Below are 25240 nucleotides of genomic sequence, written 5' to 3'. Positions count from 1 at the left end.
CAAGGCTATGGTCTTCCCAGTGGTCACATACAGTTGTGATAGCTGGACCAGTAAAGAAGGCAGAACGCCAAAGAATTAATGCCTTCAAACTGGTGTTGGAGAAAACTCCTGAAAGTCCCTTGGACCATAAGATCAAACCGGTCAAATCTTAAGGGAAATCAACCCTGAATATTCACTGGAAGGACTGATGCTGAAGCTGATGTTCCAATATTTTGGTCACCTGACACAGACAGACAACTCATTGGAGAAGTCCCTTATGTTGGGAAAGATTGAGGGCAGAAAGTGAAGAGTGTGTCAGAGAATGAGACGTCTGGATGGCATCATTGATGCAATGAACATGAACTTGGGCAAACTCCAGGAGATGGTGAAGGATAGGGAAGCCTGACGTGCGACAGTCCATGGGGTCACAAAGAGTCGGATACGTCTGGGCTACGTACGTTCAGTCGGATACGACTGAACAACAAATAGTAGAGGGAAAAAAAAGATTCCGGAGCAGATTTCAAGAAAACAAAGGACCTGGAGTGAAGCAGCGTTCCCCCAAGTTAATGAGAAACCTCGCGAGAGCAGTGCATCACCGCGAGGCTGCAGGCCCCGCCCCCCCTTACCTGAGGCACAGGCACTTTCTGCGGGGTGCTCTGGGGCGAGGGGTGGAGCTGCGCCCAAGGCTGGTGGTGCGGGTGCGGGGGTGAAGACTGGTGGTGCAGGCCCGGGTGGGGCTGCAGCGGAGGGCAGCTGGGCAGCTGCTGGAAGGCCGGCTGCGGCCCGGGGTGCTGCTGGCCGGGGAGCAGGCGGTCCTGGACGGCCTGCGGGTCGGCGAGAGTCACACCGGGGCAGCCGTTGGGCCTCAGGTGAGGGGCCGGGGACATCCCCAGGAATGGGCGCGCCGGCGGCAGGCTCCGCGGGCCCAAGCTCCTCGGTCCGAGCCCCAGGGCGCCGCCGGGCGGCTGGTGAGCCGGCTGCGGGTGCGGCATGCTCGGGTAGCCGCCCACGTCCATGGGGGCGCTGCCAGGCCGCACCTGCGGGGGAGGCGTACCCGCCGCGCTGCTGCTCATCGCTTTCAGGGGTGACATGGGAGGCGGGGAGGCGTACGATCCCTGAGGCTGCGAAGGGTGCATAGTTTGCGCGTTCATTTGGTTCAGTGAGCCGCTGGGGTGGACGGGCTGCTGGTGCAGGAGTCCTGGGGCGCTGCCGGGCGGGAATCCCACCGCGCTGGGGTACCTCGGGACGGACTGGTTCAGGGGAGCGCTATTGGTAAGGCCTAGGTTCTGGTTCATCCCTGTACTGTTAACTAATCCCTGATTTAGGTTGCTGTAAGGATAGCGGGAGTACTGCCCTGAGTTGTTTATAGTGGGTGAGGGGACTGTCTGGCTCCGAGAACTAAAGGTGAGGGTCTGCGGCCTCACGGCCCCTTGCGGAGCGGGGTTGGGGGAGAACCGGGGGCTGTGGGCCACCGAGTCCCCGTGGAGAGCGGTGGGAGGGTGGTGGTGGAAGGGCTGCACCGCGTGGCGCAGGCTCGGGGCCACCCCGGGGCTCTGTGGGGGGCCGTGCGACAGGTGGCCCGGCCCGGGGCCAGCGATGAAAGGGTTTCCCTGACTCAGGCCCTCTTGGCCCGGGGGAAACTGGCCCATCCTCGGCTGTGGCTGGCCATGCTGCGGCATGGAGAAGTCCCCCCGGGCCAGGTAACCGCCTAGCTGCTGCAGGTGTGGGGGGTGGCCCTGCCCGGGGGGTCCCGATGGGGCCGGCTGGGGCTGCGGAGGAGGCGGCGGCGGCGGCGGCTGGTAGGGGGCTCGGATCTGCTCGGGCACCTGCACGGCCCGGGGGCCCCACATGGAGCCGCCGTCCACAAAGGACTGGCCCCCGTGCCTCTCGTTCTGCAGGCCCGGGTAGACGCCCATCTGGCCGCCGCCGCCGCCGCCCCCGCCACCTCCATGAGGGACCTGGGGGACAGGAGGGGTGTGGTACTGCGAGTGAGGAGACGCCAGTCCGTTCCCGGGGGCATTGCTCAGCATTCTGTTGGGCTGGTCCATCAGGTGCATCTTCTGCGGCTCGTACTGGTTATAGTGATCGAAGTGGGTCAGCTTGCTTTGATTCTGGTTGGTGGAGGGATGGTGGAGGGAAGGCTGCAGGGAGGCGAAGCCTTGGTCTATAGGCATCTGCTGACCCATAGGGTTCACGGGGTTTTCAGGGTAACCACATTCGCCCAGGCCTTCGAGGCCCTCATTGAAAATATTCCCGTCCTCGCCAAAAAGACTCATCATTCCTGGATCCGCCATCTTCTCCCAGCACACGGCTGGCTCCTCCAGACCAGAGCGCGGGAGCTCGTCTGTGCTTCACTTCACTGAGGGCTTGTCCTCAGAGCCTATAATCCTGACTAATCTTCTTCATGTCACTCCATATTTCTTTAATTCTCTTGGACCCTGCAGTGTCAGGCAAAGTCTGGATCGAGGTCCTGGAAGGGATCGGGAGGTAGTGGGGAGGAAGGAAGAAAACAAAGAATTAGGGACAAATGATTAAAACAAAAACAAAAACCTGCCAGCATTTTACACGTTTGAATTTGGTCTCCACCAACAATACTAATCTAGCCCCCTCACTGAGCCATATTTTATAAATCTAGTTCACTTTAAGAGAAACTCATTAGCTTCTACCAAAAGCATTGTTATGATCGGTTACTTAGAAAGCAAGCAAAACACTAACCTTAACCTTAAATTAATCCATTCACTACACTTCCTCGCGTTCCATTCTTGGATGGAACAGAACAAAAGAACACAACATGAAGCAGCAGCAGCTGCCACAGCAGGCCAGCAGATGCATGACTATCGCCAAGCAGCCCATCTGCTGCACTAAAGCCCTGGAAATGCTCCGGTTACCAACAGCCCGCCCTTAACCTTATTCCCCTGAGCGGTGTAATCAGATGAGCAGCCGCTGCACCGAGGGCTGTGAAAAGCTCAACTTAGTTAAATTGACTAGAGGATTATACAAATACCAAAATCAGTCATTTCGTACAAATTGGATATTTACGGCCCACATACAACCAACAAGGAAATGGCAACAGGGGTGTCGAAGGAGACAGCGGCGGCAAAAATACTGGAAGGCCCACTTGCAAGTGGTGTGACCACTCATCACTTCCTTAAATCTGATGGCAGGAACAGACGAGGCCAGAGAGACCCCGGAAGGAAGACTTTCATTCTCCAGCATCCTCCACTCACCCCCACCAGAGGAAGACCTATCAGAGGTTCATCGTTCACCCACCAGCCCTGGGCTCTAGGAATGGACCACTGTGTGACTGCTTGGACAAACTCTAGTTGGATGGACAGTTTCTAGACAATGACCGTTCTCCTTGGTAGAGACAGAAAACCTTTACCCAAACCGTTCAAAACTGAAACTTTTAACAGAATAAAGTTCAAAATGTCCCTGCAGCCCTCTCCCTCGCCCTGATCTCTTCTGGGACCAGGCAGGCCAGAGCAGGTGAGGGAACAGGGAGCAGGCCCACCCATCTGCATCCCAGGTTTACAGCACGTGATGGATACCAAGTAACACTCTGCTTTATACAAACACTTCCTAAGGATTCTGTATCAGATGAAAATAACCAATTTAAACAATGTTTCCACAATCAAAACAGGAAAGTTTTTTTTTTCAATGCTAATTAAATCAACAGGCCTAATAAAGAACTAATTCACATAGGAAAAATGTCCAAAATCTTAAACATCTTTGGAATTTAACTCATTTTTTCCCCTCTTTCATAAGCACACGAAGCATTGTGTGATACTGCCCAACTTGAAAAAACAGTATCTTCTTGAAGAATTTCAAAAAGGATGTTATAAACAGGCCCGGCCATAAATCCTACTGACACCCGTCCACATAAGCATGGGAAAGGGGCCGGCTGGAGGGCTGGCCAGCACCTCCAGCACCATTGAGAACTCACCCCAAGACAGATCGAAATTCAGATTCCACCCGTCCTATTCTAACACACCCCCAACAAGGGGGGGATCTTTGCCTACAGAAAATGTAAACAGCATTCCTGCTTGCTGTCAGAGCTATAGACAGAACACCTGAGAGGGTCTCCGGGTCGGCTGTGCTCAGGTGACAGCTGTCAGCTGAAGCCAAAGGTCTCTTCACTTGGCCGCTAACTGCCGTGAATTTTCTGATCTACTTTCTCCAAAAACAGGGGTCAGACGGGTGGAAATAAGGTGAGCGTGAAAGCCATTTTATTTACAGACACGCTGCTTCACTACACAGCTGCTTTAAAATTCAAACTCAGGAGCAGTCGAAATCTCCAGTGCCAAATGAAACAAATATTTATAAATTGAATTTACTCCTAAAAAGCCTACGCAGTCAGTCTTCATTTATTCAAGGCTCATTCTGGCTTTCAAGGAAATAAATACAGGGATGGACTTGATAATAGCTTAAACCAGCCGTGCAGACTAACCACTTACCAAAATAACCTTTCAAATTAGCTTAAGGAAGGTAGCATCTAAGTTGCATGTCCTGGATGGCCTTATTTTATAGGATAATGGCTTCATCCTCCCAGGCCCTCCACGTGTCACAGGAGGGCTATATGGGGTTCTCAGCCAGCCTCTAGGGAAAAACAGTCCCGAGGAGTGGATGACCTGGGACACCACACTCCAAGCACTGCTGGCCTGGAGAGGCAGCCGGGAGCTGGCATTCACTTTAGAAGGCTAAGGAGAAAGGGAAAGAGAACTTGCCTCCAGGCCAGGGAAGCGACAAAACAGAACACACACTGCGAGTAATCCTAGCCAACACTTGGGTCTCCAGTTCCCTGCGCCTCCCACCCAGGGGCCACCTCCCAGCAGTAGGGAAAACGGCAGTTACGGGACACAGTGAATGTGCCACCTACCAGAGCTGCGGCCCCAGGAAGGTGAAGTCCAGGCAGGGGAGCCCAAACACTAGGCTCCAGTCTGCCGCTGGTAACCACTCGCGCTTGCTGGGGCAGCCACCACCCAGCCTGCCCCTTTCCTGACCTCGAGACTCACTCTGCTGGCGACTATGCGAGGAATCCATCTGGTAGCTGGACTTCATATTTCTGATCTGAGCTAATCTAATTAATTTATTTTGGTCTTTTTTTTTTTTTTAATTTGATCAAGACCATTTGAATGCCCACTTTTCCCAAGTCACAGCTGCAACACTTAATTTTGTCCCTATCAAAGATATTCATATAAGCTTCCTTTCCGGAGGGCCTGGCCCTTGTCTCCATTCACAGTCAAGTTTTCTGTGTCTACACCGGCACTGTCCAACGAAGCCACATAGGTGATTTTGAATTTTATAGTACTCACATTTAAAAAGTAGCCCCCAAAAGAGTGAAATTAATTTTAATAATTTTTATTTATCCCAACATATGCAAAATATGATCACTTCAACATGTAACTGATATGAATGAGAGGGTTTATATTTTCAGTACTGAGTCCTTGAAACCCAATATGTACTTCACACATACAGTATATCTTAATTCCTACTAGAGCCACATTTCAAGTCAGAAAGGTACACGTGGGAGCAATAGCTACCATATAAGATGGCACAGGTATAGATTATTAAAAATAAGAAACAGAAATACAAGTTATCAGTGTTATCAAATAATTCTCATCATTATCACTTCGGAAGTAAATTTTCAAGTTGTATTTACATTTGATTTGGCTTTAAGTAAATATCAAGTTAAATCTCAAATCGCGTTTATGTATTCGAAACAGATTTATTGAGTCCCTACTGCGATCCAGGCAACTCATCACAATTGCCAGAGATGTATCAGTGAATAAAAACAAAGTTCCAGGACTTCCTTGGTGGTCCAGTGGCTAAGACTCCGTTCCGTGCTCCCAGTGCTGGGGGCTAGGGTTCGATGCCTGGTCAGGAGAACTGGATACCACATGCCGCAACTAACAGTTTGCCCACTGCAACTAAAAGACCTTGCACACTGCAACTAAGACCTGAAGCTGTCAAATAATAATAATTTTTTTTTAAAGTTCCCTTTTGTCCTCTTGGAGGTTACATTCATCTGTAGTTTAAAAGTTTATTTAAAACTTTTTAAATAAAAATTAAGATTCATGGGTTATGGTATAAAATTTAGGATACCATTTTACAAAATATTTCTTGGTAATTCATGATGACAAGTGCTTTAACTGACTGATAGTATTTACATTTTAGTACAGACACCTATAATGACACAATCACGTCCTTCTGCTCAGCACTCTACTTGCAAGTATTTCTGAGTTCAGAAGGCATCTGGAGGTGTGTTTGGGGTAAAGAGAGGCACAAGGAGACAGCCCTGCTGAGGGCGTCACGGACACCGGACCAGAGGCTCGCTGTGCAGCCAGCAATGAAAAGTTAGAGCTGGCCAGTGCTTTGCAGACCTCCTAATCCAAGCCCCTCTTCATTTTACAGATGAAGAACACTTCTATGGACTGAGAAGAGTAAACCTCTGATACAAAATATTTTAATGACAAACAGTTCCCAAAGACCAAAGAGAAATGCACAGATGAAATGTCAACTCGCCAGTGAGGGCAAAAGATTAAAGGTCTTAGACAGGGTCCTATTTATTCAGACATTGGTCACTAAAATAACTGCTGAAACCACTAAACAGAAGAGAGTTTCCTCTCAAGAAAATTTTCACTTATACTCTCTGTTATGTTTAGGAAGCAAGCCCATACTAGCACTGTATTGAGGCTATTGGTTAATATTTTGGGGAGTAAGTAGGATGCAAACTAGCAACTCCAAAAAGCAAGTAAACAGCACCCAGAAAAGAGGGGTGGGCAAAAGCAGGGAGTAAGACACACCAGAATCAAAGAAACAAGCTGTCTGAAAATACACATTAATATTTTGAAGGGAATCTCTGACTTTCCAAAGCTTACATAAACAACAATTTACTGCCATGCTCTGGTTCAAGGAGGATGGCGTCTGTGTCGTCAGGTGTTAATTTGGTGTCTCAGTGACCTGGAAAGCCAGACAGGAGAGAGGTGAACACAGAACACCTTTCATTTCCCCGGACAAAATACTCACTGCAGCTCAACCACTCTGTATCCGGCTGTGGCAGTCAAATGCCATCCGGGTGCCACCCACTTTTTCATAAAAATCCAACCCATGGGGCAAGTGTGAAGTCAGAGGCAGCTGCCCTGTAGAGGCCAGCGACCACCTTAGTGTAATGTGGCTTGATGCGCTTCCTTCTCTCTGCATTTCTCTCCCCCACCTCTCAGGAGCCTGAGGTTTGCGACATAACTTGATTGCTGTTCTCAGGACTCAGGGAAGCATGTGCCAGCATTTCCAAGGGAGTGTGGAGCGGCCTTTTTTCCCCACCCTCAGCACAGCCAGGGAGATACCTCAGACCACCAAGGCCACAGATCACACCAGAGGAGGGAAGGACCCCCGGCCAACAGCAGGGATGCACAGAAGAGAAAAGGCTCCCAATGGCTGGGCTGCTCCTCACAGAGAATCCTTCCAGCTCCATCACCAGGTCTGTGGATGGTGATCCCTGCACCCCACTATGGGCCCCCAACAACCACCAGGGAAAGCAGGGGCCTGCCCAGGCCGCCACTTGATGTGGGAGGAGGCATTGAGCCCACACACAGAGACCCAGAGGGAGCGGCAGGAAGACCTCTAAGTGACCAGCATCAGCTCCCCGCCAGTCAGCTCCAGGTTTGCCTCCTGGCTGGACCAAAGGATACCGTTCCTGGAGCCCCCACCCCCGTGGCGAGACCACATTTTCTCCCTTATTCGTGTGTCCAGGCCATGACTGTGCTGAGCCACGCGGCAGCTACTGGCCACGTGTTGCTATTTAAATGAATAAAAACTAAAGAAAATTCTAAATTCAGCTACTCGGTTGCACAAGCTGCCTTTCAAGTGCTCAACAGGCCGGCGTGGCTGGTGGCTGCAGTGCACACGTGGAACGTTTATATCAGGGCAAAAAATTCTATGGGCGGCAATGCTACAGAGTTTTCTTCCTAGAGGTAATGTTCTTAGACGAAGACCATATTGAATAGTAGCAAATCTCTTTGATGAAAAAAGATTTTCTACTGCTCAGAGATTAGTGTTCTTTCAAAGGTCCATACCTATCCCTTGTGATGAAATTCATAGTATTCTTTCCATATATCATATTCTATGCTAATTAACTCTTTTAACTATACAATTTACCCTTTCTGTAATATATACCAACATATATTTCTATTTCTTAATAACTCGGCTACACAAAATTCATACACTTAGGAATAATTAATTTCAAAGCCCTTTTCACTTATAGCTGTGCTTACATAAAGTATTGGCAAGCTTAATTTTAACAACCAAAAATCTAAGCCACTCCCTTTCTTTGTGTATTATGTATTGTGTATTATTTCATGAACTATTGTAAGAAAAAGATGCAGAAAGAATGAAAAAGGATGTGAAGTCTATGTTAGTCCAAGAACCACATGAAAAATAAAACCAAAAACAGGAAATAAGAGCTGTGTTTATATCCATTTATATCACTAGGTAGCCTCCAACACTGCTGATAATAGCTGAAGAGACACATTTTTCGTTGTGTGGCTCAGCTCCCTCCACCCACCTCTTCCACCCCGCCAGATGATGGAAATCCACCCTCGATCCTTCCCAGCATTCATTCATTTAAAAAATACCTAATGAGGACCTACTCTGAATAAACATTTAATAGACACTGGGTAACAGAGTTGAATGAGCAGACGTGGCCCCTGTTCCAGGTAGCCTGCTGTTCTAATAAAAGCCCCGTGGACACCCTGCCCATCCATCCCCATCCAGCCTGGGGATGCTCCTCTCAAACACCGGACAGTCTACTGCCTCCTCCGGTTCACTGTCTCTGATGTAATCAGGCATGGTGGTTTGGTGAAGGATAAAACCTTAAAGGCTGAGGGTTCTCTGGAGTCAGGTCTCAATACGCTCACATGCCTGACTGAAGGATCTTTGAGGCCACGCCATGAGTCCTCTCTCGCCCCGGTTAAAATCCTTAAAGCAGTTCCCCAGCTCCCGGGATGGAACCCAAAGGCTCCAGCAGATTGCATGGCACTCTGTGATCAGACCCCATTGGCCTCCCCGTCCTCTGCTCCCCAGTTCCCTTCCCTTCGCCCCTGAAACCTTCACCAGCACCCAGGCCGGGTCCCTCAAAGCACTGCCAGTGCTGTGTTTTACTTTACTGGCCACCTCCTCACACCTGCCTCACCTCCACACCTGCCTCCTCACCCCCCGGCTGTGACCGCCTACCTGGGAAGTGTCCTGCCCTTCAGCCCTCCCTAGAACTCCCACCACACTGGGGCAGGAGCTACAAAAGCACCAAACACACCTTGCTCTGGTTTCTCTACCTGCCTCTCTCCCTGCAGACTGCAGCCTTGCCATTGAAGCAGGGTGCTGAGACATGTGGAATCCTGAGCCCACTCTGACCTCCTGCCCCAGGGTCTGCATGTTATTAAGTGATTCCTGCACTTGTGGAAGTTTGGTAAGTCCGGCTCACAGACCCTGAGTGCCTCTTGAGCTACAGCTGTGATTCTCCTCAATTAACATAAGAAGGAACCACAAACAGGTTGTTGTTGTTTAGTCACTAAGTCATGTCTGACTCTTTGGCTACCCCGTGGACTGTAGCCAGGCTCCTCCGTCCATGGGATTCTCCAGGCAAGAATATTGGACTGGGTTGCCACTTCCTTTCCAGAGGATCTTCCAGACTGTGCTGATGGAATCTGCATCTCCTGCATTGGCAGGTGGATTCTTTACCACTGAGCCACCTGGGAAGCCCTCAACAACAGGTAACAGGTCTCAAAGAATTACCACGCAAGTAAAACAAAGACATGCCGTCTTACATTTAAGGGAAGCATGTCCTGGCATTCATGACACACCAAGAAGCAAGACTGACCTCACCCAAAGGACTAGGAACAACCCTTAGTGACAAGTCTTAATCTGTAAGGGTTTACAAACAGTGGACACCCAAAAGTGGTTTAATTTTCAAGATACATCCATCCACCTGGTTGACAATCATTTTTGCAAGACAAAGAAAAAGTGCAGTTAACATTAATATCTAATGCTATGTTACATAACACACTATTTCACAGGTTTCTTGCAGAAATACTTCAGTTATTTCTACATAACTTTGAGGAGTCTGGACATTCTGAGCTGCCTTTCAGATAAAGGTAGGTTTTTTTCTATGTAAGAGTCCTGGGGCTAATAAATTTTCTTTCAAGGCAAGTAATTAAATAGCACTCATCTCACAGTTTATACTAAGTGCCCGGTCTCAGCACTTTTTTTTTTCTTTTCTAAATTGGTCAAAAGATGCACAGTATCCTATACGTAAGCTGCCCACTAAAGCACAAGAATCAATGTCCTTTAGAGAGCAAACCTTTACTACCTGTGATTCAACATTGAAACATCACCCCCTGAAATTAATCCCTTCCAAGACTAAGGCCACTGAGAAGACAGCTGAGCTGCTTGTCTCGCTGCAGACACTAGAACACATTCAGCGTGATCTTCCCACATACAGCTCAGAGTGCCCCGAGACAGAGCAGTTCACATTCCAGTAACACTTCAGATAAGCAGCATTATATGCAGACAAGGGGTGAGGACAGTGCTCAAACACAGAGCTGCACACTCCATGTCCACACAGGCAGACATCCATGTGAAAGAAGTATGTCGATCCATCCCTTATCTTTTTAATCCTACCTTAATTGTATTGTAGGTAAAGGGGAAAACAAGAGAAGAGAAACCAGGTCCAGAAATAAGAAAATGGAAATTCTGTGTGTGATTTATTTGGGATGGGGAAAAGGTCAACTTCAGAAACGTACTTCAACCCATTTGGCAAGGATGTGCGTGGGGCAGACTAAGGGAAGAGTAACACAAATTTTATGAAATGTGGTGACCGCTTACTGTGTCTTGCTGAATATTGTAAAAGAACCTGGGATAGTTTAGACAAACAAAATTTGACTGGTGTATAAAGGTAATGATGCCATGTGCTTATTAAATTATTAACCCACTTTTAAAAAAAAATGGCATTTGAAAATGTATCTCCCCACTCACTCTAGACCTATTTCAAGCTACTGACTTGGCACGCACAGGTGTGCACACACAGACACACACATCTGGGTGGGGCCAAGCCTACAAGGAGTGAGAATAGCAGAGAAGGAAGGAAGGAAGGGGCTCCCGGGGACCACCTGATCCAGGGTTGCCCCAGTAAAGAGACCCTGAGTCACAGGAGGATGCCAAAGGCAACATGCTGAGCGGCTGGCTGAGAGGACAGTGCACGCCAACTGCTCTTGGAAGAATATTCGTGTATTCTTCCTGCAGTTGCCGCTGATTAACTAACTGACCTGGCAATTCCCTGCATGCTTTTGCATTTTAAAAAGTTCTGGAAAGCTGTAAGGGGGATCCTGTTTCAGAGAGTTTAAAACTGTACCCCAGTTCAGCCTGGTTGAAAGGTAGGGAGACAGAGTGTGGTTAAACAACCTCCTCTGACACACACCTCCAACGTTCTTTTCCTTCAAGGAAAAGAAGGAAAAAAAAAAAAAAAAACTTCAGCAATACCGCAGCTGAAAATAATTTTTCTATTTTCCTGCGAGAACAGAGCACATGTGATGAGCAGGGAGTCTTATCCATCAACCTGAGCTCAGAGCCAGGCCGGGCTTCCTGGTAGCTCAGAGGGTAAAGAATGCAGGAGACACAAGTTTGATCCCTGGGTTGGGAAGATCTCCTGGAGAAGGAAGTGGCAACGCACTCCAGTATTCTTGCCTGAGAAATCCCACAGACATGGAATCTCAAAGAGTCGGACATAACTGAGCAACTAAACAACACAGCCAGGCCAACTGTCACAGGACACTAAGGGCAGAGGTCTCAGGGTAGCCCGGAGGGCGCCCTGAGGTGCCAAATTGAAACGGAGCAGCGCCATATAGTCCTTGCCCCTCAACCATGTCCTCTGCGTGCCTTTCGCCTGTGAAAAACTTTAGTCAAAGAGTAAGTTTAATCAGAAAAATGAAAAATGTGGGAACAAAAAAAAACTGTCTAAGGACTAAATAATAATAATATAGGCATCAAGCATAGTCAAGGACCTTTAGTTCTTTCTCAAGGGCTATAGATAATATTCTGAGCCATATTCCTGTGAGTTGTCTTGTAGAAATTAAAGTACCAGAAGTTAACAACATGATGACCAGACTGTACCCAGGACATGAGCTGCCACAATTCCAAGAACTGACCCCCCCCAAAAAAAATGGAAACAAGTGCATCCCAGAACTGAAAATTAACTGAACCTAAAACAACCAAGATGATGCTAGTCACACAACTCACGGCCAATCGAAGATGGTTAGAGATGACTGTACTATTTCTGCATGGACCACCCCCCCCCATTATGTCTATAAAAGCTCTCATGCCCTGCTTGTCAGGGCAGGAGTAGGCCTTCGGACAATGTCCACCACCCTCCCCCCAGTTGACAGCATCTGAAATAAAGCAATCTTTCCTTTCCACCAACCTAGCCTGTTTATTGGCTTTTGAACCAGAGGCTCCCCCCATTCCCTGCCGTGCCCCGCCACACACACACACCTCCTTTTGGTAACAATATTACAAACAAAAGAGAAATACAAAGGAATTACATAAATTCAAATTTCCATCAGGGAAATGAACAATATTAAAGGGAAACAGAACTGTTAAGGTTGAGAAGGGCTTTGGAAGAGCATTACAGAGAGTATTTGGGGAAACCACACATTGTTTCAAAAAGGTAAATCTACAGACAGAAAAATGGGACCAAACAAACTTTACTTACTCCGTGACTACAGTATTAAATTACTCTTTTAACAGATTATATGTGATGAAGGAAATGGAATTAAGGCTGGAATATACAGCAAACAGTTTGCATTCATTATTTCATAATTATTCTGACTTACATAACAAAGTTGGAAACTTTTTTCCATAAGTACACTTATGAACACAAACAGATTCTATCAACACAATGCTACCATAAAACTATTTGCCAATCAAAACCATTATCAAAAACTATTACAATAAAATAACTATTGTTTATGGAGAAGGAAATGGCAACCCACTCCATTATTCTTGCCTGGAGAATCACATGGATGGAGGAGACGCGGGCAATACCCCATGGGGTCACAAAGAGGCAGACACAACTGAGCAACTAACACACACAACTACTGTTTAAACTATCCACTGTGTACAGCTAAATAAAGCTAATACCTCTTCTAGCCAATTAAATGTCTTCACTCATATTTGCATATAATAAAAGATGAAAGCTTTATCCATAAACTCTGCATGTGTGTATCTCCCGCACTCAGAGCAAAGGCTCAGCCCTAACTTGACCCCTCTCCTCATTACCCTGAAACCTTCTGAGCCTTTTCCCCAGTGAGCTGTGTGCCACGGGGAAAACTCACTTTCTGAAATACTTTTCATATTATTCTTAGTAAATTAATTCACACCTTATATCTGTTTACAAAAAGATTACAATATGCTCGTAGCACATTCCTTTTATGGTCTGACTGTACCACCAAACTCTTCAGTGTCATTGACAGCCACCTGTAAAGATCTGCCTCACATATTTCCCCCCCCAGAAAATCAAAATCAATCAAAAGTACTAGCTTTAAGTACTTCTTACCTGAGCTTCCCTGGTGGCTCAATGGTCAAGATTATCTGCCTGCAATGCAGGAGACCCAGGTGCAATCCCTGGGTTGAGAAGATCCCCTGGGGAAAGGAATGGCTACCCACATCCAGCATTCTTGCCTGGAGAATCCCATGGACAGAGGAGCCTTGCAGGCCACAGTCCATGGGGTCGCAAAGAGTCAGACACGATTGAGTGACTACCTGAGTACTCTTTCACTTTCACACTTTCACTACCTCAGTGTGCAAGATCCCTCACAAGAGGACTTCATTCTAACTTGCAGGTAAACCTTACATTTCAGTTTGAAAGGGGATCCTATTATATAGTTATAAATTTCAACACTGTGTCCACTTCGATCACAGATCGATAATAAGTTCACCCCAAACCAGCAAGCAGACTGTAATGGGCAAAGTGGGAAAATGAGCTACGACCAGGTGTGACGTTTGTTTCACATAATGAGGACAACTGAGATAATTTAAGGCTACCGATGACGCCTTATAACTGAATTTTGTAGATGGTTTAATCCAAGAATACAAAAACGACCAGACACCTACCCTGCTTTAAAAAGAGTCTACTGAAGCATCCACCTATCTGTACGGCTTTCATGAGCTTAACTCCTCGACATCAGTTGCTAATAAAATGATGATCCCGATGAGGAATCTGCGTGATTACGTTTCATGATGGTGTTCAGATCCATGGAGCCCACCATGCACTGCTCAGGCTTCTGTCCCATGTCTAGGAGGCCTCCAAATACACCAAATTCTCTACTCATGCCTAGTTCTCAGAGATGGTTTGAAAATCTTCACAATTTTTCCTATAAAATAATTCTGAAGAATAAGAAAGGTTTTAAACTATGCTACCACCGAGAATTTAGTGTCTTTAAAGATCAGCGGCTATGACAAAAAAGACGGCAGATTTTCTGAAACAGCCTTCTAGATTCTGAATGTAAATCCGAGTGTCCCATTAAATTGAAAACTGCCTACACTGTACTTTGCAGACTGCACCGCACACCTAGAAAGAGCAGAAAATGTTCTGACAGACCACATACCTCTTGCTTCTACTTCAGAACTACCCTCACAAGCCCTCGGTGCTCTGGTCTGGTCACTTGTCAAGTGCTCTGCACGTTCAGTTACCAAGGATGCTTTGTCCTGGAACAGTGAGGACAAAGGGATTTTCTGACCACAGTAAAGGAGAAAATCTTCGCCGACAATAAACTGCTTAGATCATCAATATCCAGTTAATTTTTATGGGTTGCCTATCAATTTGGTAGTTAAGTTTTTAACCTACCGGAATCATTTATCTCTTTTTTTATATTTTACCTTTTTTTGTGAAATGAATTTAAATGCTGCTACTTTACCATTAGAAGAATTCTTTCTGCTTTTCCCTATTTTTCTCTGAATAAACAGTGTCCTGCTGAGCGCCTTCACTTTCACTTTTCACTTTCATGCATTGGAGAAGGAAATGGCAACCCACTCCAGTGTTTTTGCCTGGAGAATCCCAGGGACGGGGGAGCCTGGTGGGCTGCCGTCTATGGGGTCACACAGAGTCGGAGACGACTGAAGCGACTTAGCAGCAGCAGCAGCTGAAAGGTTAACTCATGAATACAGACTGTATTTCAGTGTTTCTTTCATCATAAAACATCTAACTGTTGCCCTGTTGACTATAAATATGCCCAGCAATGCCCACAGAGGTGAGTGCCTCAAAAAGGACTCTGCATTTTACATCTGTCATTTTACACCCCCAATGCCACACCAGGTGCCCCCAAAGTGTTTAAGGAATTAGCTCTTACGTGTAACATCCCAGTATATTCCTAACACCCCCTCCTCCCCACAAACTTTATAGGGAGAAGTCACCACGCAGCACTGCTTCCCAAGGTTCTGTTCACACAAGGGAGGCGAGAGGCTTGGGCTGGGGCAGGAAATCAGAGCACCTTCCGTCTCTCCACGGATGCTGTGCCATTTAAAAGGAGAACCACAAGCTGCTGACAACTGTCTAGCTTTACAACTCCCCGTTTGTGTAAGGACCTGCTGCAGCCTTCAGACTGACCCTCCCAGAGCAATGTGACCTGGTGTGTTTCCCATCAACAGAGCCCAGAGGACCCACAGTTTCTTCCCCCTGCTTTAGGTGCTACCTGTGTGCTGTGCGCCCAAGAAAGGAGTGCATTAACCGCTGCTGTAGTGCTTATCGTAGGTGAAACACCTTTTCTCCAAAAGTCCAAAGCTCTCCACACGCTGCCTTCTCACCCATTTTAAGTTCCATTGATATATGCTAACAACCCACTATCAAGTACCATTAAAACCTATAATGTTACCTGGCACCCCAAAGCAAAATGTTTGAAAGAAATTATGATTATTTATTATTTCACCTGGCCTCTTTGGTCCGCACCTTCTGTATAAGCATTTTAGATGTAAATCTAGTATTTAAAAAGTAACCACGGGGACTTCCCTGGTGGTCCAGTGGCTAAGACTCTGTGCTCCCAGTGCAGGGGCCTGGGTTTGATCCCTGGTCAGGGAATTAGAGCCCACATGCCTCAACTAAGAGTTTGCATGCCTCAAGGAGGACCCAGCACAGCCAAATAAATATTTTTTCTTTAAGTAACCCTGTGAACATGCTAAAAATAACTGGTACTGGATAAATCACTTTTCATAAAATTATTTTGCTGCATTATAATATTCTTGTGTGCTCATACAAATACTTTGGATTCTTGAGCCTGTTTTCAGTGAATTTCTTCCAACCCCTCCAAGACTATCAGCAATTGTGCTGCTGCTGGAGAGGTGTTTTGGTGGAGATGAGCAGGAAGATCAAATACCACTCAGCTGCCCCTCCTAATGGTCCCTGTATTTCCAGTATAGGAGCCAGAAGCCCCATGTACCTGTTTAAATTTAAACTAAAATTACATAAAATTTAAAATCCAGCTCCTCTGTCACCCCAGTCACATTCAACTGCTCAGCAACCACGTGGGGAGCTACATGGAACTGGGCACAGCAAACACGGAGCTCGGGGGACTTGTCATCATGCCAGAAAAGTGACAGGAACTGAGACTGAGACCTAAAGGGCAAATGGGAGGGTGACAAGTGGAGGATCTGGCAAGAGGGAGGCAGAGAGGCCCAGAGGGTCCATGCCCGAGGCTCAGGGAAGAGAACACACACGGAGGTGTCTGCAAGTACCTCGATGTGGCTCAAGTGGAGGCCAGATTGTGAAGGGTCTTGTAATCATTCTGAGTTTGTGGAGAAGTCAGTCTAATGTTTTAAGCAATACTGTTTAGAAAGATGCACATTTTTTTAATTGAAATATAATGTATAATACTGTTAGTTTCTGTTATGCAGCAGTGATTCAGTTATATAAATGTGTGTGTGTGTGTGTGTGTGTGTGTGCGCGCGCGCGCGCGCATGCGCGCACTACTCAGTCATGTCCTACTCTTTGAGACCCCATGGACTATAGTCCACCAGGCTCCTCTGTCCATGGGATTCTCCAGGCAAGAATACTCACATGGGTAGCCATTTCCTTCTCCAGGGGATCTTCCTAATCCAGGGACTGAACCCAAGTCTCCTGCATTGCAGGCAGATTCTTTACCATCTGAGCCACCAGGGACGCTCCATACAGGAGGTACAGTTGTTGCTTATTTTACATACAGCAGTGTATGTCTATTAACCCCCAAATCCTAATTTGTCCCTCCTCCACTTCCTTTCCCCTTTGGTAACTATAAGTCTGTTTCCTTCCTGTGCCTGTGAGTCTGTTTCTACTTTATATATACATTTGTGCGTATTACTTTTTAGATTCCACATATAAGTGATAGAATATTTGTCTTTCTCTGACATACTTCACTTAGTATGATAAACTCGAGGTCCATCCATGTTACTGCAAATGGCATTATTCCAGTTCTTTTTTACAGTTGAACAATATTCCGCTCTGTGTGTGTGTGTGCATGCACACATCACATCTTCTTTACCCATTCAAAAAAATGTACATTTTAGAGAAAGAAAAAAAAAAAAACCTTACTAAAATACGGATCACATATTGGGAAGCTGGGACTAGGGCCAAGAGGACCAGTTCGAAGGCTCTTACAGGAACTGAGGTAAGAGTTGCTGCTACAGAAAAGAGGGAGATGGAGCTACCTGAGATAGGACTACCCATCAGCCAGCTGACCTGGCTTCTGCCTGGATGCTGGAGGATGAACAAGAGTCTGGGAGGACAGCTCTGACCTGGGTACCTGAGCAGACGGTAATACCGTGCACTGACGTGTAGGGGACAGAAGAGAAAGAGAGTTTTGTATAGGGTGGGGGCAGGTGGAGAAAGTCCACCAGGAGCTGCGCAGTTAGCAACTCAATAAATATGAGCGCAAAGAGCACCCTAGGGAGAAAGCAGAGCCAAGGATACGACAACTCAAGTCACTGACAGACAGAAGAAAGGCAAAGTCTAGGAGCAGATGAGATTCCCCGGAAAGAATGACCAGAAACATTCTAAAGGAACCAGAGAAAAGACCCATGGCAAAATCCTGCAGAACACCAACACCGATAGAGCCGAGAGAAGAGCCAGCTAGTGAGATGGAAGCAGACACCCTGAAAAAGCTGCAAGGAGGAAGTGACGACAAAGTTCAAATGCTGCAGAGAAAGAAGTGGCCACCAGACTCTATCAGTAGGAGGTTAGTCACTGTTAAGAGTGTTTCTACGAAATAGTGGAGGCAGAAGCTCAAGCACTCGGTCACAGCGATGACGGGAGGAGGGAACCAGTGCAGAGGCTCCCAGCTGTGGACTGAGAAGCTGGAGACCAAGTCAGGCAGTTGTGGAAGTGGACGGATCAAGGATGAGAATCTGTCTCCCTGGTGTGAGAAAAATGGTGCTGTGTTCCATCACAGGTCAGGTAACCCTTAGCCTCTCTGTGCCTCAGTATGGAAGAGGGATAATAAGGGCATTTATGTGATGGTGGGGGGTGCGGGGCGGGGTGTCTTAGAATTAAGTACATGAATGTTTGCAAAGCACGTAGAACAGTGCCTGCTGCTCAGTAAAACACAAATGCTAACAGGAGGCGGCATGGAGAGTAAAGGGGCTGAGGAGAAGCACACGGAAGGGGAGATGCTAGGGCGAGGTCCAGAGCGCCGGAGACAAGACCTGCCTCCTCTGCCAGGACAGTAAGGGGAGGGTGTGAGACTGAGAAGTAAACGAGAGAACGTGGTCTCATCCCCGTGGCCTCAACTGGCTTGAGTTCGGAGGGAGGCAGTGGTTGTGAAAAAAGAAATTGAAGACGACACAATAAATGGGAAGCCAATCTGTGCTCATGGATCGGATGTATAGCTGAGATCCTTTGCTGTTCACCTGAAACTATCACAACATTGTTGACTGGCTAAACCCCAATATAAATAAAAAGTTAAAAAATAAAACAGATAACCAAAAGGGCCTACTGTACAGCTCAGGGAACTCTGCTCAAGGTCATATGGCAGCCTGGATAGGAGGAGAGTTTTGGAGAATGGATACATGTATATGTATGGTTGAGTCCCTTCACTGTTCACCTGAAACATCACAACATAGTTAATCAGCTCTTCAGTTCAGTCCTCAGTCGTGTCTGACTCTTCGCGACCTCACGGACTGCAGCACACCAGGCTTCCCTGTCCATCACTAACTCCCAGAGCTTGCTCAAACTCATGTCCATCGAGTCAGTGATGGCATCCAACCATCTCATCCTCTGTCACCCCTTCTCCTGTCTTCAGTATTTCCCAGCATCAGGGTCTTTTCCAATGAGTCTGTTCTTCACATCAGGTGGCCAAATTATTGGAGCATCAGCTTCAGCATCAATCCTTCCAATGAATATTCAGAACTGATTTCTTTTAGGATTGACTGGTTTGATCTCCTTGCAGTCCAAGGGACTCTCAAGTGTCTTCTCCAACACCACAGTTCAAAAGCATCAATTCTTCAATTCAGCTATAATTGAATAGCTGATTCTATTATCAGCTACACCCCAATACAAAATAGAAAGCTCAAAAGAAAAAAAATACTGTTAAACTGTTCAGTTTGCCCAAAGCAATCTACAAATTACACAGTCCTTCTCAAAATTCCAATGGCATTTTTCAAAGAAACAAACAACCCTAAAATCTGTATGGAACCACAGGAAACCCCAAGAATTGACAGAACCAAGGGGCAGGGTCAGAGGGCACTGTGAACCTGAGGTCTGAAGCCAGCTGTGAAATGACATCCTGTTCTCGAGCTTCCTTTTCTCATCTGTAAAGCACAGATGAGACCACCAACTCTAATTCATCAAGACTGGAGTGTATACGTAAAGCGCCTGGCACTGCATCTGGCACACAATACATTACACACATGAGAAATTTCAGATACACAGACTATGTTGACCAGGCTGAGTGACCTTGACCCAGTTACTCAGCCTCTCTGTTCCGGTTTCTCACCTGTGGGGGCGGGGTGGAAAGGGGGCCCTCCATTCGAAGACACTGACCTACTAGCTTTGCAATGAGACTCATGTCTGTACTTAGAGTTAGCTATGCTTAAAGTACAGCCGTCCTCTTCTGAAACTCACACTTTTAATGGGAGAAAAACAATCAAAATTTCAAGAAGCACAGATAATTGATAAAAAGTGATTACAAAGATAAATCAAACACACATATACTATGTAAGTAATTCAGTGAAGCTTCAGTTCTCAATGTGAAATTGCCTGGACTCACTAGTAATCCTAAAGCAACTGCTCCCCAAAGGTAAACCAGCACCAGTTTACACGGGACTGTAAATTTCTCAGAACATGCTCACTCGTCATGCCATGCAGGGGCATCACAGGCAATCCCTCGGCCTCAGCCCCCCTGGAGAAAGGGAGCGGGGGCTGCAGGGCACCAGCCGGCACCACCTCCAGGAGAACAACCTCAGACAACCCCTGGATCTTTCCTAAATGTGAGGAGCCCCCACAGCCACTGGAAGTGAATTTTCTAGAAGAAGGAAACCTTGCACTTCCTCTTCTCCACAGGACCGGAGGCGCACTCTCCGGGCTGAGCACCACCACCAGACAAAACTGCCCACACAACTGCAGCCTTCCCACTGAATTACCAACCCAAGGGCCCAGAACACAGCTTCGAGGCACCAGAGAGCTCTGATCTAAGAACCGGGCGCTGGAATATTGTATTTCCCATTCATCTGCTGAACAAACCAATACGAAGTGAACTAAACTTCTTTAAAAACCTCCTTTTCCAGTAACAAGGCACATTACTGTCAAATGTCTTCTTCAGGGATGCCATGAGGGTGACTTAGCCAATAACACATTTCGTTGTACAAAAACTGTACTAAAATGCTTATTCTCCACTCGGATTCATCTCAGAGGTCTAACCTGGGATGCTTCTTTCCTCTGATGCCCTGACCACGCAGGTGGGAAGCCTCCCTCGTCAAGAAGCCATAGGAGATGAGATGTCAACTTCAAACCATCCTTGACCTCAGCTTCCACTCTTGTAACACAGAAGAGATCACAGAACATTTCTTTAGAGCATCTCCTTCCCTAATGACCCACGATGACCAGACGTTTCCCCAAGTCTAGAGTCCAGAGCAGGTCACCTCTGCTTGATGGGTCCCTGCATGGATCAACCCCTCCCAAGGAGCTGGGAGACCCCGGGCATGGCCCCCAGAGCCCCGCACAAGACTTGTCTCCAAGCTCATACTCAGTTTTCTGTGTCTAATCATCCTGGGTGGACCCCATTTCAGCACAAGCTAAGTCATGTACAGATGTGAGAGTTGGACCATAAAGAAAGCTAAGCACCGAACCATTGATGCTTTCGAACTGTGGTGTTGGAGAAGACTCTTTAAGAGTCCCTTGGACTGCAAGGAAATCAAACCAGTCAATCCTAAAGGAAATCAACCCTGAATGCTCATTGGAAAGACTGCTGCTAAAGCTGAGGCACCAATACTTTAGCCACCTGATGCGAAGAGCTGCCTCACTGGAAAAGACCCTGATGGTGGGAAAGATTGAGGGCAGGAGAAGGTGGTGCCAAAAGAAGATGAGATGGCTAGATGGCATCAATGACTCAATGCACATGAGTTTGAGCAACTCCTAGAGACAGTACAGGACAGGGAAGCCTGATGCACTGCAGTTTATGGGGTCGCAGAGTCAGACACGACTTAGCAACTGAACAACAACGGGTTCACACAAACATTTACCATCTTTAACTTCTACTGACTATTCTCAAACTTAAAGGTCGTTTGTAAAATTACCACCTCTCATCAAAGATGAACGACGCCCAATAGTGACATCTCTCTACACGTTAGAAAAGCCAAGAGAAAGAGTCACAGAGAAATGAAGGAAGAAACGTTGGGGCCAAGGTGGGGAGGCAGAAAAGCAGCATCAAGAAATCTGGGGAAAACCAGCTTCCTCCGGCCCCCGACACTCTCTCTGCCCCAGGTAACTTAAAGCAGCTCTCTGGACCTCAGCTTCCTCCTCCAGGAGAGCATGACCGTGACCATGCCCTCAATGCCGTCAAAGGGCTGCTTAGACATGATCTCGTTTACCTGCCGCAAGTGGCTCTTCGCAGACTGCCTGGCATGCGCTGGATGGACACTGACACCGGCTGTCCCCCAAACACAGGCACCCACCTTAACCTGCAACTTCCAGGGGGCAGACACAGGGCTGGCGGGAAGGGACAGGAGGGCTACAGACGAGCCCCGCCACAGGCCACTCTCCCAGAAAGGCGAGGGGATGGAAATCTTGCTTTCACGTCTCCAGAACCTAGGAAACCCCAAATGGGAGCACTGAAAGACTGGAGCCCTAGTCCAATTGCTTGACCCTACACAGCAGCGGTGAGAAGGCACCTGCTTTGTTCAAGGTCACCCAGCTAGTCAAGGTCAGAATGAAGACTCGGCCTAGTGCTCAGACCCCTAGACTGGGTCTGGTGCTGTTGTAATGTATACCCCACAGGGCAGAAGAGCGAGCCCCCCATTCTCAGACTAGACAAGCAGTATTTGTAACACCATCGGGCCAATGTTAACAGGCAGGGGAAGCAATCCGGTTTTAAAACAGGACATCCAGACACAACCTGTGGCGTGAGCGCTACTTATAACTTGCAGCAACTCCAAATAAGGCGGCTTCTCAACGTCCTGGCCATCCTGTTATCACTGACCGCAGCGTTCTCTCTCCAAGGTCACTAAGCTGAAGGAAGGAACGTTCATTTGCATAATGTCTGGTGTATTGAGTCAACTGTGTTAGGAGGATTTTTTTCTTTTAACCAGCAGCGTATACTTGCTTCTCCAGAATGCTTCTGGGAAGCCCTTTATACACACACAGACACCTGCTCTCTGCACCACCGCTCCTGAACCCCTGCACCCCTCCAGAGGGTGCCCGGAACCACCCAAGCTTCCCTGGTGGCCCAGATAATAAAGAAAACATCCAATTCAGGGCAGATACAGAAAGAGGTCGTACAACCAAGTTGCAAGCTTTTTTTCAAAGAGCACCATTTTGACTTGGAGTGGAAAGGAAACTGTCAAACTATAGCTATTCAGGCATTTGGCAGGCGTTCTTCTCAAAAGTGAACAAAATAAGTCTGTCACTTCAAGGAAAACAATTGACAGTTTTGTTGCCAATGATAAAATCTGAGCTTCCAAAGCAAAAGCCATAATTTTGGAAAATCTCTATCTACCATGATGAACTTGACAGCCTCCCAGAACTTAAAAGACTTTCCTGATTAAAAGGGTACTGATATTAACAAATGTGATTTTTAAAAAATACTGTCTAATAAAATGTGTTGACATATGAAAGATTTGTGTAATTCCCTGAACCAATATTTTCCAAATTACCAACACATGATGTTACAAAACCACGCACAGATAAAAGGCCCATTCAAAGCACAAAACACACCAACGAATTTTAATGAAACCAGAAACAAAAATTTCACTCATATGATTTCCGAGTCCACACTGCAACTAACCTTTAAGAAACTACTCCTTTTGGTTTTAGTGTAGTATCAAATTATCTGAAAAGGCTATTCAAATATTCCTCCCTTTTCAATTACAAATCTGCATACCAGATTTTCTTCATGTTCTTCAACCAAAACAGCATATTACAACAGATGGAATGTACAGCAGCTATCAGACTCTGTCTTGTCTTGAACCAGACATTAAAAGAGATTTACAAAAATATAAAGTAATTGGGGTAGGGGCAACATACAGGCAGAGGACTAAGAGGTGTAAACCATTAGGTATAAGATAAGCTACAAGGATATACTGTACACTGAGCCATAAAGAAAAAAGGAAATAATGTCATTTGCAGAAACACGGATGAACCTAGAAATGACCATTCTAAGCACAGTGAGCCAGACAGAGAAAGATAAATATCATACGATATCTGTTATATGTGGAATCAAAAAAAAACAACACCAGAAAACAGGAACAAACTTATGGCTACCAAAGGGGAAAGTGGGTGGGGGAAGGATAAATTAGGAAGTTGCAATTAACATATCACACTACTGTATATAAAATAGATAATCAACAAGGGCTTACTGTATAGCACAGGAAACTATATTCAACATTTTCTAATAACCTATAAAGAAAGAAAACCTGAAGAAATATATATGTGTGTTGGTGTTGTCTAGTCACCAAGTCACGCCCGACTCTCTTGTGATCCCATGAACTGTAGCCCACCAGGCTTTTCTGTCCACGGGATTTCCCAGGCAAGAATACCAGAGTGGGTTGCCATTTCCTTCTCTCTATATGTATAAACAATTTCTGTGCTATACACCTGAAGCTAACATACTAGTAAGATATGTAAAGCAAAACTATATACTTCAATTAAAAATAAAGGATTTTTTATAGAGGAATATAACATACAACATAGGGAATATAGCCAACATTTTATAATAACTATAAATGGAGAATAATCTAAAAATTGTGAATCACTCTATTGTACACCTGTGACTTACACTGTACAGCAACTATACTTCAATTTAAAATATTTTTAAGTAAATATAAAGTAAAGCCCTTCATTCTCACTAAACTTCTGTTTGGGAAAATAATTATTTTTCATAAAAATTATGTTGTTTATATTAACATGCCATGGATTTAATGTTATTTTAAATTAACTAAATAAAATGTTTAAGCAGTTTTCATTTCAAATACAGTAACTACCAATAGATATAACCCACGTAAACAGCAGCTCTTTGGGGTTCTCAATAAGAGTGTAAAGTGGCCGCGAAACCACAAAACTTGAGAACCACAGCTCTAACTTGATGATGGAGACCCTCATCACTAGTCACTGCTCAAAATGCCACATACCAGTAACCATAAACACACCTGAAACTTTTATACTATGAAATATTTTAAACATGGCAAAACAAAAAACACCTTTCAAATACAATACCTGGCCATGGAAAGCAAGACTTCTCCGTGGAGGAACTAGAAACTCAGTAGTTTCCGATGCTATAATTGCCAAAAGGACCAGACGTCCTCAGCAAGAGAGAATCAGACTGTCTGACCCAAGCCACTTGCTTGGCTGGGCTGCCTGGCTGTCAAGGGAGGTTGGGTGAGAGATGCACAGAAGAGAAGTGGGAGAAGAGACAGTCCCCACAGCCAGCAAAGCAAATGCCAGGACGGTGTCCAGGGTGTAAAAGGAGAGTTTACTATTAACATCCTCAGGCCTCCATCCACCTGCTCTTCTCTTTTTACAGGAATGTGACACTTCCTGCTCCCA

At 46.3% G+C, this 25240-nt stretch overlaps 1 protein-coding gene across 3 annotated transcripts in view; it reads right to left on the bottom strand.

Annotated features, from left to right (window-relative positions):
* The window catches only part of CHD7 (chromodomain helicase DNA binding protein 7), a 190619-nt gene that overhangs the window by 125687 nt on the left and 39692 nt on the right, over positions 1-25240 (bottom strand). For all 3 annotated transcript variants that reach the window (XM_025001824.2, XM_059874422.1, XM_059874421.1), the window contains exon 2: positions 606-2449. In XM_025001824.2, the coding sequence (XP_024857592.1) occupies positions 606-2273 (1668 nt within the window). In that variant the 5' untranslated portion in view covers positions 2274-2449. The remainder of the gene's footprint in view (positions 1-605; positions 2450-25240) is intronic.

The sequence above is a fragment of the Bos taurus genome, chromosome 14 (assembly GCF_002263795.3).
Source record: "Bos taurus isolate L1 Dominette 01449 registration number 42190680 breed Hereford chromosome 14, ARS-UCD2.0, whole genome shotgun sequence".
Classification (NCBI taxonomy): domain Eukaryota; kingdom Metazoa; phylum Chordata; class Mammalia; order Artiodactyla; family Bovidae; genus Bos; species Bos taurus.
The sequence above is the reverse complement of the archived record's forward strand: the minus strand, read 5'-3'. Positions and strand labels throughout refer to the sequence as shown.